At 31.1% G+C, this 13,876-nt stretch overlaps 2 protein-coding genes across 2 annotated transcripts; both read right to left on the minus strand.

The window, feature by feature from the left end:
• Positions 1–5,318: 5,318 nt before the first annotated feature.
• LOC105788936 (proline-rich receptor-like protein kinase PERK12) lies at positions 5,319–6,246 on the minus strand. The gene is made up of 2 exons (XM_052627563.1): positions 6,109–6,246; positions 5,319–5,960 (listed from the first exon to the last, which is right to left on the minus strand). Exon 2 carries the CDS (start codon positions 5,949–5,951, stop codon positions 5,466–5,468), a length of 486 nt encoding a protein of 161 aa, XP_052483523.1. The 5' UTR covers positions 5,952–5,960; positions 6,109–6,246; the 3' UTR covers positions 5,319–5,465.
• Positions 6,247–9,517: 3,271 nt separating this feature from the next.
• On the minus strand, positions 9,518–13,406 carry LOC105788937 (protein disulfide isomerase-like 1-4). Its single transcript, XM_012616036.2, has 12 exons — positions 12,771–13,406; positions 12,504–12,633; positions 12,145–12,310; positions 11,939–12,057; positions 11,762–11,842; positions 11,512–11,598; positions 11,294–11,368; positions 11,083–11,151; positions 10,912–10,992; positions 10,698–10,832; positions 10,533–10,589; positions 9,518–9,889 (listed from the first exon to the last, which is right to left on the minus strand). The coding sequence occupies exons 1-12, from the start codon at positions 13,349–13,351 to the stop codon at positions 9,698–9,700; spliced, it is 1,773 nt and encodes a 590-aa protein (XP_012471490.1). The 5' UTR covers positions 13,352–13,406; the 3' UTR covers positions 9,518–9,697.
• Between the last annotated feature and the right edge of the window lie 470 nt (positions 13,407–13,876).

The raw sequence follows: 13,876 nt of genomic DNA on the forward strand, positions 1-13,876 counted from the left end.
CTATCGCCTCCTTCATTCCTTCCTTCATTTCCGGTAGAAAATTGCTTCATTTATCGATTTTCCAAGAACTTGTTTTTAATTATTCAATACTTGTTTTTTAACACAATTACAAATAATTTATTTGACATTAGTTTTTTCAATTTATAACGATTAATATTGTAGCTTAATAATTGAGTATTATTATAAATAAATCATTGCAATATATGTAAAAATAATTTAAAATATAAAAATTTATTAATATATATTAATATATGTAAAAACAACTTTTCCAAAAAATATTTTCAAAAATCTCCAAGCAGAAAATATTTTACACAAATTCAATCAAACACCGAAAATATTTTCCAAGAAATCATTTTACGAAAAGTAAAACATTTTCCGAAATCATTTTACGGAAAATATTTTACTGGCAATCAAACAGACCAAAGTTAAAGTATATATTATAATATTATAATATTATTTCTTAATTATTAAATATATATATCATATTATATATTATAATAAGTAAATATAATAAATAAAAGCAACAAAAGAAAGAACAAAAGAAAGACAAAAGGTTAAACGAAATAGAAAGAAAAGAAAGAAAAGAGAAAGAGAAAGAAGGAAAGGAGAAAGATACAAAGTTAGGGATTTCAATTGTTTAAAGTTCAATTGGTTAGTCAATTTAGTCCATTTTCTTGTAATTTTTATGTTTTTGAAATCTCGGTATTAAATACTACTAGCCTCATGTCAAAATTTTAGAAATTATTGAATTTTTAAGTGTTGTATATGTTGAATAATTTTAGTATTAGGGATGAAATTGATAGATTTTAAGTTAGAAATGAAAAGGATTGAATTGTAGAATAAATTGTAAATTTTGGGTAATAGGGATTAAATTGTGAAAATTCAAAATTTAGGGATTTGATTGAAAATAGGGAGTTGAATTTAGTCTAAAGTGGAATTTGTATGAAAATAAAGAATTAAATGTAAAGAATAAAAGTTAGTCTCGGTTTAGGGACTAAATTGGAATTTAGGCAACTATTGAGTAAAAATTGAAATATTAAATATGAGATTGTATTGTATTGTATTGATGATTTTTAATTGTTTTAATTCCGTAACTAACGTCATATCGGAATCCTCGACTAAAAAGGGGAAAGATAAAGTCGACGAGGAATAGCTCAAAAATTTCGGTTTGTATTTCTATAATCCGAATCTAATTATTAGTTATTGTATTTTGATTAAATGTTTATGGTAAGTGGTTCAGGTGAGTATTTGACATTTTGATATTGAATTGAATTTATATGTGTATGTGATTATAAAAAAAAATTGATATTGGATATTGGTTGTATTTGAAAAGTGAATTGGAACCCTATTAACTGTATCGGGTTGAGTCGGATATAGATGGCATGCCATAGGATTGGAAGAGTTTAGGGATTTCTTCGACTTCGAGTCTATGAGACACTAGGTGTCAATTTACTACTTCTGATTAATTCGATAAGGCACTGGGTGCCAATTTACTTCGGTTTAACCGATGAGACACTGGGTGTCAAATTATTACTTCGAATTATCCAATGAGGCACTGGGTGCCAAACTAGTATGTTTTGGTTGGATCCGTGTATCCGTCCGAGTCTGAGTCGTGTTAATAGGGGTAAATAATTGAAATGGCACTATGATTGATATTAGATGATATTGTATGTGAAATGAAAATGGGACAATGAATTGAAATATGGATTGAGACACATGAATTGTGTATCCATGAATTGGATATGGAATGAACAATATTGTTGTTTAATTGATATGTGTATCATATTGTGAAAAGTTATTATATATAGCAAGTGATGTAAATTGAGTATGGTATATAATGATGTATTCATGAATTAAGTAATGTATGGCTAATGCCATTGTATGAATAAATGTGGTTTTAAATATTCAATTGTGCTTATAATTAACATATGCATATTATATTATTTTGTCTTTAAATACTCGGATTATAGAAATACCATTTAGTTTTACTCAGCGTACGGTTTTGTTTTCTGTGTGCAGGTTAAGTACTTAATTTTGATCGCCGATTCAACATCCAACAACGGTCCCAAACTCAAACGTGGTGATATTTTTCCTTTTGTGTCGGCATGTACCTAGGGTGTTTAAATATTAATTATTTTTTGGATTGATTGTAAATAAGATTATAAGTTAATTTTGATTGGATATATACATATAAATATGTGTTTATGTTTAAGGTCTTATTATGGCATGTTTAAGTTAATGTTAAAATGAACATGAATTAGATAAAATAGATTGAATTTGACATGTTTACAAATTTGATTTGAATGATGTTCTATTAATATGTTTTGATGATATAATTGTGGTACCTATGAGGGTACATTGGTTAAGCACTTAGGATGATTGTTTTGACATGTTTTGAATGTGTTTGATCGTGTTTTGAATTGGTTAAACGAATGATTTTTAAGTTGCTTATTGTTCAAGCTTACAGGGAATGGTAAACTTATCGTTTAAGGTACATTTTGAGTCCACACGGCCAAACACACGGGCGTGTGACTGGATCGTGTGAGACATACGGCTAGCACACGGGCGTGTGAGGCCATTTCCAAAAGGGCACACAGTTTGGCACACGGGCGTGTGGCTCGGCCGTGTAACCCAAGTCAGAGAGTTACACGGGTATAAACACGGGCTGAGACACGCCTGTGTGTCCCTACTTCAAATGCCCACACGGTCTAAAACACGGGCGTGTGAACCCTACAGCTTTGAAAATTTTAATATTTGTCGAAAAATTCTCTAAGTTTTCGAATTAGTCTCGATTTGTTTCTAACACGTATTTTGGGCACCGAGGGCTCAAATAAGGGACATTATGTATGAATTTAATTAATTTTTGACCTGAATATTATATGATATCAATGTTTAAATTTATGTATGTTTGATCGATAAGCTTCGGTAATGCTTCGAAACCCTATTTCGACGACAGATGTGGGTTAGGTGTGTTACAGTGATTTAAACCCAACACCCATTCTCCTAAGTGATTCCTCACCACTCCCCCTGTGGAAGCATACCTTGTATTCAAACTAACTGCACCAGTAGTGTACAAGTGGGCCCAATTTTTAGATAAGGGAGCCTTTGTATGGACCAAAATTATTTCGCCCAAGCAATAGATACTTTAACAATCTCAGATGCTTTCCAAGTAAGGCCTTGAAGACGAATAAGTTTCTATTCTTCCAGATGCGCCACATGATGGTACCAAATAAACTTGTCTAATTAACTTCCACTAAATCCAACGTCTCACAATACTCTAAGTTGGATATCAACCATTTCGAGAGATTAAATGAGAAAAACTTGCCACTATGATTCGAGGGCACCACTTGCCCCCACACCTCTTTTGCCGCAGAATAATCTCTTAGTGCAGTTTTTCATTTATAACAACTATTAAGTGTGAAATGCAATCTTTATTAAATTACTTCTCTATAATAACCTCTTGCCTTAAAATTTTAGTAAAATTATTTATATTACTATGTGAGATAAAAATAATAAATTTTAATTAAGAAATTATTTCAATAAAATACTTAATTTTTATATAAAATAATAAAATATAATAATAATATTTTATCAAATGAAAACTATCTTTAATAAAAGGAATTATATTTGTAAAGTTTATTAAAATATAATCCAGACATCACTAATTAATATTATTATTAATAAAGTATATATTTTTAATTTGAGAATTGAAAATTCAAATATGATTCAAAACTCAAATGCTATTTTATAGATGTCTTGAATGTTATTATATATGTTTAACTACCACCTCATATAACATCCAAAATTTTGATAAACCGAAAAAGATTATTATAGAGAGAGTTGATGTAATTTTAAAATTATGAAATTTCAATCCTTACCCAAAAAGTAGTTAATAAATCCATTAATTGAAATATTGAGGTGTTTTTTTGTAAATACTATGTGAAAATGATAAATTGACATATTGTTCGGCATTTTAATCTCTCATATGTGCTAATATATTTGTCACCAAAATTTTATTATTTAAAAAAAATTGTAGAAAACTACTACCATGAGTGTATTATTTATACTATATATAATCGATCGATGAGTTGAAATCATGAGTTAACCTTACATTAATTCAATTGAAAATGAGTTTTATTACAAAATAATAAATATTGTTTTGAGAGTTTTTTTTAAAAATATTTTATAAAAATTTAAAAAAATCAATTTAAATAACACATATTAATATTTGAAAGCAAGCCATCGTAATTTAAAAAATATCAACTTTATCAATTCAACTCAACTTTTATTCGTTTTTAATATAAATTTTATTTGTTATTCATTTTTTTTAGCATAATTAGATCTGATCATGGGCCGAGTCACCTGGCTTGGCTCGAACGCCTACTCGAAAAGTTAGAGAGTTTGGACAAAAAAATGAGACCCGTTTTCTAAACAGGTCAAGTCTCAAGTAAGCTTTTTTTGGGCCCGACCTAGAAAAAAAACTTGATGTTGTTTCCACTATTTTGGTGTTGTTTTGCCATTGTTTTGCTTTCATTTTGCTATTATATTATTATTATTTTGTTGTTATTGTTTAGATATTGTATAATTCTTGTTTTATTGTTAAATTTATTACTATTTTAGAGGCATTTGATTGTTAAGTTGCACCTATCTTAATGTTATTTAAACATAAATATTAAATTATTTATTTATTTTCAATTTGTTAGGAAACATTGATTTTAATGTTTTTAGTGTATTAATTTGATGTACTATATTTTTTAAATTTGTTTCATATAAAAATACTAATATTAAAAAAAAATTAATACAGACGGGCTAGACCAAATTCAGGTTTTAGCATTTTTATCCAGACTAAACTTGGGTAAAATTTTAAGCTCATTTTTTGAGGCCGAACCTGAGCCTAAGCCTAAATTTATATTGAGATCTGACCCAACTCATGATCCCCTCTAATCATAATCTAATATATAGATAAAAAAAAATCTTAAAATCTATAATTTTTTAAGTACCAACAAAATAACATACTATCCGATTATTATAAACTCAAACATATCTAATAACTTTCTCTAATTTAAAATTACTTATATAATTAAAATTGTGAAAAAAACAACGTTTTCAAGGTTTTCTTTCTTTTATAATTTAAATCATTTTTAGCTATTGTTTTCTAAAAATAATTTAAATTATAAAAGAAAAAAAACCTTTGAAAACGTAATTTAATAACTTTTTTTCAAAAATTTAATTATATTAATAACTATAGATTTTAGTAGTAAAACAGACGGACATCGTTGAGAGATGATAACTGTAATGGAAATACAACAGTACGGGACTCACTGAAAATTTCTGCTACGATAATCTTAAACTCATGCAAAAATAGTTTAAATCTCTTTATAAAGAATAAAAAATAAATATCAAATCAAAATCAAATGCTAGTAATAAATTTGAATGATAAACCTTTGTACTGTTCATCATCTTCTTCACAGAAATTCGCTCCTGGCGGCGTACCCGTACTGAGATCTCCTGATATTCTCTTGTCTCTTCTTGTAAACCAATCCACCGAAGCCAACCAAACACGCTGCCGCCACTACGCCAAACATGATTCCCGCCTTTTTTCCGCCGCTCATTCCTCCATCGCCGCCGCTCTTCTCTTCGCTTCCTTCTGCGTTGATGTCGCTGTGGTTGATATCGCTGGCATCGACCGGTGAAGGAGCGGGAGAACTCGCGGGCGAGTTTCCTGGCGCCAGATCTGATGGAGATGGCCCCATTGGTGCCGGTGGCGAAGCATCCATTACCGGTGAGATATATGGCGCGGAGTCGGGAGATCCAGTTACCGGAGTAGGAGCGAGTTGCGGTAAGTCTGCACCGAGTGACAGCGCAGGCGCAGGCGCCGGCGGTTCAGCAGCAGAAGTGAGTTCAGCAACAATGAACAAAACAAAGGTAAGACAAAATCCGACTTTAGCCATTTCACCAATCTGAAAAAGGAAAAAAAAAAAGCAGTTGAAAATTAGAGAGAATTTGAAGATGGGGAGAATTCAAGGAAAAAAATGGGACGAAAACGGGGTAGATATAGTGGAACGGGAATTTAGGGGTGAAAATGAAACAATGTGGAAATTTGAATACACGTTGAATGGAAAGTTGAGAGCGAACGAACGGAGCCAAACAATGAATTAAAAGAGACGGCTTTGATGAGAGATTTAAGGGACTTAATGATTAAGTAAAGGGAGCATATGGGCAATTAATGAGAGATTAAAGAGAGACAAAACAAGTATCATTTGGTTTAATTGTGATTTTAATCCCTCTATTATGTTGAAATCTAAGATTTATTCTCTTCACTTTAATTTAGCTTAAATTGATATCTTTATTTTCATAAAACTGTAAAGGTTAATAAAGTCTAAGATGGTCTAAAAATGAAACCATAAATATACAGGAAGTAAATTATGTGTTTTTTTCGTGATTTAAAATATCGTGTTTATGTGATTTTTCACGAAATTATTTGTTTAAATTATTTTAAATTCTTATGTCATGTCTCAAGTTATCTCATGGTTAGCATAGTTTTGGTGTGTTCTTGTTTTATATCTATAAAAATAAAATATATAATGTGTTTTATATTACGAGTCAGCTCGATACCAATTCAATAAAAGAACTTATTTTTATATAAAATGCTTAAATTAAACAATTAAAAAAATGTCTAAAGATTGAAATTGAGCCTAAAAGAGATTTATTGATAAATACTTTACCATTCTCTACCCATAACTCCTCCTCAATCCTTAAATAGAAGGATAAAACGCATTTCAGCGTGCTCAAACCGACGTCTTCCTACACTAGCAATAATATCGGTGTCAATTGAGCTAAAACTCAGTAGACACTTATGATTCAATTGTTAAATATTTTTTTATAAATATAATTTATTATTAAGTTTTTCTTTCACCCATGTAATGGGTATGACACAATCTATAGCGTATATATTCGTTTTATTTTTCGTATCATGTTTGTGTTTGTGTCATTTTTGAGGTAGGAGTGATATAAATTTATATATTTTGATAAATTCCGCTATTAATCTTTGAACCATATTTAAGTTGCAGATTTAATTCTTGTATTTTAAGTCGATCATTTTAGTTATTGTACTTTTAAAATTTTGAAATTTCAATAATAACCCAAAGAGTAGATGTTAAATTCATTAAGTTAAATTATGTTATTTCTAAAATTTTATACAAATAACATATTATCACATGTGTAATGTTGTATCAACTTACATTCTTATACATAATACAAAAATTAATAGCAGATTTAACTTATAATTTTCGGACATTAAAATACATTATACTCGTATCTTTTATTTTATTTAGTTAAATAAATATTTAATTTTATCAAAGTGAATTAGGATCAGAAGACTAGGGCTTAATTTGGCTACAAGCATGAGAATAATAGATAGTAATTGTTATTTATTTTACTAAAAATAAATTTGCGTGATTTAATTAGATGTATTTAAATAATGTTAAGGAAATTAGCGATTTAGTTTGAATCATTCACGTATTTGAGATTGTTGATTTAAGTCAAACTTTTTTTATTTTTGTCGAATAATTAAACTATGGGAGCAAGAGCTAATTGTCGGGCTCTTCCACTAAGAAGAGGTTTGAGGTAGTTAATTGACCACTACGAAGAAGTTTAAGGATGTTCCTAGATCGTTATAACCGATTTATAGGATGCATAATCCGTGATCAAATTTATTATTTGTGATAAATTAAAACCGAAACCAAAGTCGTGTTAGAGGCTAGAGTTCTCATGCTTTTGCTTAAAGTTGTATCTGTATTTTGATTTGGTTCCCCCTTTTTGTTTTCTACAAGACTGTAAAAGTCGCGGGCACAAAATTATTCATAAAATGATCAATTTATGTAAGATTAATCCTATTTCCCTAATCGAATGAGTTTTAATTTTGTTTTTGTTATAGAATTTTTATTTTTGATGAGTTAGACACTCGACAAACACTAATAACAAATTAAAAAAGTTTAAAAGATTATTAATTTATTGGTGAGAGGAAACACCAATAGCAAACTAGGAAAAGAAATAAAACTGTTCTAATTTTTTTCAAATCTCGACACAAATCATAAATAATATATGTTCGATTAATTTAAAATAGAGACAACTTAATCTAAAGCATAATAAATTGAAAATTGAAATAAATTTAAAAAAAATCATACATAATGAAATTTAAATCCAAAATAATTAAAAAGAGAATTCAGACATAATATTTACGCCTAATAAAACTCAAAATTTCATTGGGCAACTGGTGAATGAATTAGTAGTTGAACTTGATGGATTACATTTAGACCCCCACCGACTCAATTTATGAAGGTCAAATTACAGCGGCGGGTAATAGGGAACACGATCTTCGGTGAACTCCGAGTCTCATGGACCAAGGCACATGACTTCACATGCTCTTCACTCTTCAGCCTCCCCACCAAATATCCCATTTCTCATTGCTTGTATTGCTTGTAAAGGTGAACTGATACAAATAATGGGAGGAATGAAGTTGATTTTAAGTTGGATTAATTTATATTTAAAAAATTCATTTATTTTGGGTTTATTATTTTAAGTTTGATGATTTGGGTTTAAACTAATTTAGGTTTGGAATGTTTTGCATTCAGATTTGTCTGATAGATTTTTTGAATTGAAATATTTTTAATTTGAGAACATTTGAATTTTACCATTCAAATTTCACACTTAATTTGAGTTATTATAAGTTACTTGTTCAAGTTATTTGAAATTGAATAATTTTGAGTTTAGATTTATTACTAACATTGAGTTTAAATTATTTTTATTTAAGAGTTAATTTGGTGTTGTTATTGCAATTGAAAAGTACTGATTTAAGGATGACTTAAAATGTAAGTTAAAAATATTGATTTGTAATTTCAAGTTTTAGCATTATGTTAACAATTGTAATGTTAATTTTAGATATGATATTAAAATTAAAAAATATATTTAAATTTTAAATTATTTAATATAATGATATATAAAATATATATTTTAAATAATAAATATAAATTATTTGTAAAATAAATGGTAATCACCAAATAATTTAATGTAACAACATAAATTATTTAAAATTTTAAATAATATAAATAGCTGTATTTCGATAATACCATTTCAAAAGAAGAAAAAAACTTAAATCTTAAATTTCGTTTGGCTTTGGAAAATATGATCTATTCTCATTTTAAATTTTGATTTGATTTATTGTTTTTTAAAATTAAAAACACATTTGATAAATAAAACAAAAATTGTTTTCAATAATGAAAATATGTTTAATACATTATTTTCTTATGATAAAAAAGTATTTTTGTATTTAAAGAGTCATTAATTAGTTGAAAACAATAAAAATAATTTAATTTTCACATATTTGGAGGAATCAAAAGTGAAGTATTTAGCATTACATTACTTATGGTATTGAAAAGTAATTGTGCCCCCGAATGCAATGTGGAATCAAAATTAATAGGTAAAAGGGAAGGAAAGAAGATGTTTAGATGAGGTGGCATGATAGCAAGAGAACAATGGGCCATTTATTCTTCAACGTCTAAAAAGCCAATTGCTGTCCTCTAAGAAAAAAAAAAACTCATACACCAAACACTAGGAACCCTCACAATTTTCGGATTCCTCGTTTCTACTCACTATTCTTTACTCTTATCTATTCATATAATATAACCTCACTGTGAGATCACAACTCATCCTTCAAGCCACCATTGCTGCTCTTATCACTCTCCTTCGACTCCTCACCCTTTGTTTCTGGGGTTGATGCTGCTTCAGCTTTGGGTGCTGACACTGGTTTTTGGAGCTTGAATGGGATTGATGCATGTTTCTTTAGGAACTTATAAAATGCCACGACAGTTCGATCAGTGTCCACAGTTATCTGTCAATGCCCAGTATTTCACACATTTTCTCATTCAATCTTTTTACAAAGAGAAACGGATGAATATACTCAAACCATACTTTAAATTGGGATAATTTAATCCATCTCCATTGGGATAATTTAATCCATCTCCATTTATAATGTTATTAGTTAGCTCAAATAGCTGATACCCTTCAAATACTGACCGAAATTAAAAGATACACACAAAAATGCATATCAGCTAAGGGTATTTTTAAGAAAAATTCCATGTCAGTTTTTTTTTCTAACAATCTTATTATAAGTTCTAATTGTATCAGCTCTTTTTGACACAATATCTAGAACTACCCATAACCCCTCCACAACCCATAAATAGGAGAATAATGCGTTTCAGCACACTCGAATCCAGATCCTCCTGCATTGGTAACAATGCTCATGCCGATCGAGCTAAGACTCAATCGGCCATGTCAGGTTTTTATCAGAATAGTTAATGATGTTAGCTACTTTGACTAACTAATGACATTAAGCAGAGTAACCAAATTAAACCAAATTAAAGTGCTAAGGACTAAATTCCAATTTTAAGCATAGTTGAGAGACCAAAACCATAACTTGTCCAAAAATATTTCATAGGAAGGATGATGTAAGCAGAATATCATATAGTACTTACGGGATCAAAACTCTTGTTTCCTGCCGGGAAGAACAGAATTGTCGGGAACCCATCGGACTGCCAAAAAATAAGAGAAGTTCCACTCAAGCTCAAGTGCAAAATAGGAATTGAATAGGATCATGAGCTTAACGACGAATTGAAGCGCAGATTTGAGTTAATTTTTACCTTTGCCCTAGGATGTTCATTTGTTGTACCATCCATTTTAGCAATAACCAAAGAGTCAATGCCGCGGAGATGTTTGGCAAGCTTGTTGTATGTCGGCTCAAGTGCTTGGCAATGGCCACACCAAGGTGCATAGATCTGGTATTCAGTGCAATTAACAGAATGAGTGCATTTAAAGAAAGATATAATTAAGCATTTTTGTTTCTTACAGCAATACCTCAAGAAGGACATCCTTTGACTCATCTAATACGATTTCATCAAAGTTATTGCCAACCACTACTTTCACATCCCCATCGTTCTGTGTCAAATAGAAATTCAGGGGAAGGAAAATGGAAGTTAGATTACAATCAACGATGAGAAACTCAATAATGTGAAAGAAGATACTTACTGTTTCAGGAATTGGTTCTGACTTGTAGAAAGGTTTAAGCCTGTCTTCTAAAAAATCTTCCCCAAAAGCCTACACAAAGGTAGAACCCTCTAAAGTTAAAGTCAAACTATTACTGCTTACAAGTTGATTGGAAGAGTAAGTATTGTCAACCAATCACATTAAGGAGAGTAGGATAAATCTAAATATGGTGAGACATGGAGAGAGAGACCACCTTAATTTTATCCAACGTCACTTCTCCATCAAAGACAAACTTCCTAGCATCGTCATTTCCAGTGTATGCAAGGAGCTGTGTGATAAAATAACACCATAGTGAACATCAAACTCATTGCAAATGGAGTATACAACAAAATTTCACCCATTCCCACATCTTCCATCCAAAAAATTGAACTTTCTAGGGGTAAAAGACCATAAAGGGTAAGGGAGACATACTTTGGGACCGTCTCCACTGACACCAAAATAATCTGCAACAGGTCTTCCAAAATCTTCATTATCCACTTGCACATAAACAAAGATAAGCTGCAAATAGACATAAAAGACACAAATTAGTAAGATGTTACTACCATCTACAGGACTAGAGAGAAATAAAGTTTATGGAAATCGAACGTGCCAATAGTTATTAAAATCAACACAAACAAATACTGAAGAGTACTTTTATTTAATCTAGATGATTTAATGTTACCTTTCCCTTGAAAGATTTCGCTGCTTCTTGGAATGATGGTAAATACTTCTCAGAAATGTTTAATGCAGCAAACATCAAAATCTTCAAGAACAACGTTTTAAGTGTCAAATAAACTAAATCCAAGGCATGTATAATTCAAAAGTTCATAAATAGGAGAAAATGTTATAACACGAATACCTGTTTCTTAATATCGCTTTCAAAAATTGAAGGAGCACTTTCCCTAGTAAATATTGTAATCAAAGGAAGCTTGTTGGAAAATACAAACTCGGATATTGCAGTCTTAACAAACCGGCCATCTGCAAGACAAAACAATTGGGTATAAAACTTCCCCTATGAAGTTGGATCAAGATTCCAATCAATATTGCATCTGTCTAGAAACTAACCAAAGTAGTTTATTTTTTCAGCCTCCATTTTAACTAAGACCAATGCAGGGCGTTTAACTTGAGGATCTAGGTGGAAAAGCTTCGCAACATCAGGATTCACAGTTTGATAGAAGCTGACATCATCTTGGAGTCGTGATGCGGCAGCAATCTCCTCACTCTCAGGACCCTGTCATCATTAGAACAAGCCGAATCCGAATTACAACATCATTTGAGAAAGGGGTATATTAATAAATGGAGATCGATCATCAAGCCACCCCTAATGACAATTCCAAACATGTTGATTGAACAACAAGCCACCCTAATCTAACAAGTAACTATAGTTGACTACAGAAATATAACCAGAGAAAGGTAAATCATACCACCAAAGAGTTCAAGTAACCCAAAGCAACTTTAGATTCTGAGGTCAATATGCGTTCAGCCTCGTCGATGGTGGTAATGTTGGAAATACCAGGCCCTATCTTCTTCTTGATCCAGGTCACTATGGCCTCCCTGAATTGTCAATGATTAAATTTTCAATTAAACAAAGACGGTACATTCTAGTTTCTACATTTTTACCATGATTTGGCTAAAATCAAATCGTGAATTCAATAGATAATCGAAAACCCATAATCCTAATCAAAACTTACTTATTTCTAGCACCAGGGTAAGGCTTATGCTCTCCATCAACAAAGAAGTAAACAGTAGGGAAACCCTGCACGTCATACTCTTGCGCCAGCTCATTCTCCTCCGTGGCGTCCACCTTGGCCAACACCACTTCTTCTCCCTTCAATTCCGTCGCCGCCGCAGCGTACTCCGGAGCCAACGCCTGGCAATGGCCACACCACGGCGCGTAGAACTCAACCATCACGAACTTGTTTTTCTCAATGAAATCACTGAAGTTCCCTTCCTTCAAAACGACGACGTCCTTGTCGTCGATTTCGGGTTCCTTGTACGGATCCGAATCGGAGTCATCGAAATCGTGGTAGTTCCCGAACTCCTCGTCGTCCAGGTCGGGGTACTCGTCGTCGCCGTCATCTTCTTCGTTGAAGTGGGAGTGAGAAGGAGCGGCGTCTTTTTTTCCCTCCGTTTCTTCGAGAAAACGGAGATCCTCGTCGTCGTCAAGCTCGACGTTGTCGTTTTTGGCGGTCTTGGAGATTGAAGGAGTGAGCGTTGAAATGAGGATGAGAGAAACGAGGGAGATAGCTATGAAGAACCGAAACGACGCCATTTCGAGAAGAGATCGGAGATGATAGAGGAAACTGAGAATGACGAGATCTCTGATCTGAGTAGGGTTTATAGTGTGGAAGGAAATAGAAGATGGAAGTCAAACTGAGCAAGAAGGTCAACAACTCAGTCCAACGACGTCGTTTTCGTCTTTCAGTCGGGATTCGGACAAGATTAATTTAATTCATCATTTTCCATTGCTAATTAGTAGATTTCGCTAAATTAACCGTAAAAAAAATTTGTTGCGTAAATAGTTGGATTTTTTTTTGAAAATTTATAAAAATAAGTTGTTTTTGTAGAGAGAGAGGAAAAACGCTAGTTCGATTTTTTTCTCACTCAAATTTATATATTTTATTTTGTTTTGTTTTAAGCTTTTTATATTTTTAATTAATATTTTAATATATTAGCTCATTTAGTTAAATAGTTAAATAATAATAATTTCATATCGTTAAGATCCAAGTATAATGTTCCTCTTCTAAACACATTTATATTTTTTATTTCATGTTTTTCAAATATTTTTAATTAATAA

The sequence above is a fragment of the Gossypium raimondii genome, chromosome 2, assembly GCF_025698545.1.
Source record: "Gossypium raimondii isolate GPD5lz chromosome 2, ASM2569854v1, whole genome shotgun sequence".
NCBI classification, from domain to species: domain Eukaryota; kingdom Viridiplantae; phylum Streptophyta; class Magnoliopsida; order Malvales; family Malvaceae; genus Gossypium; species Gossypium raimondii.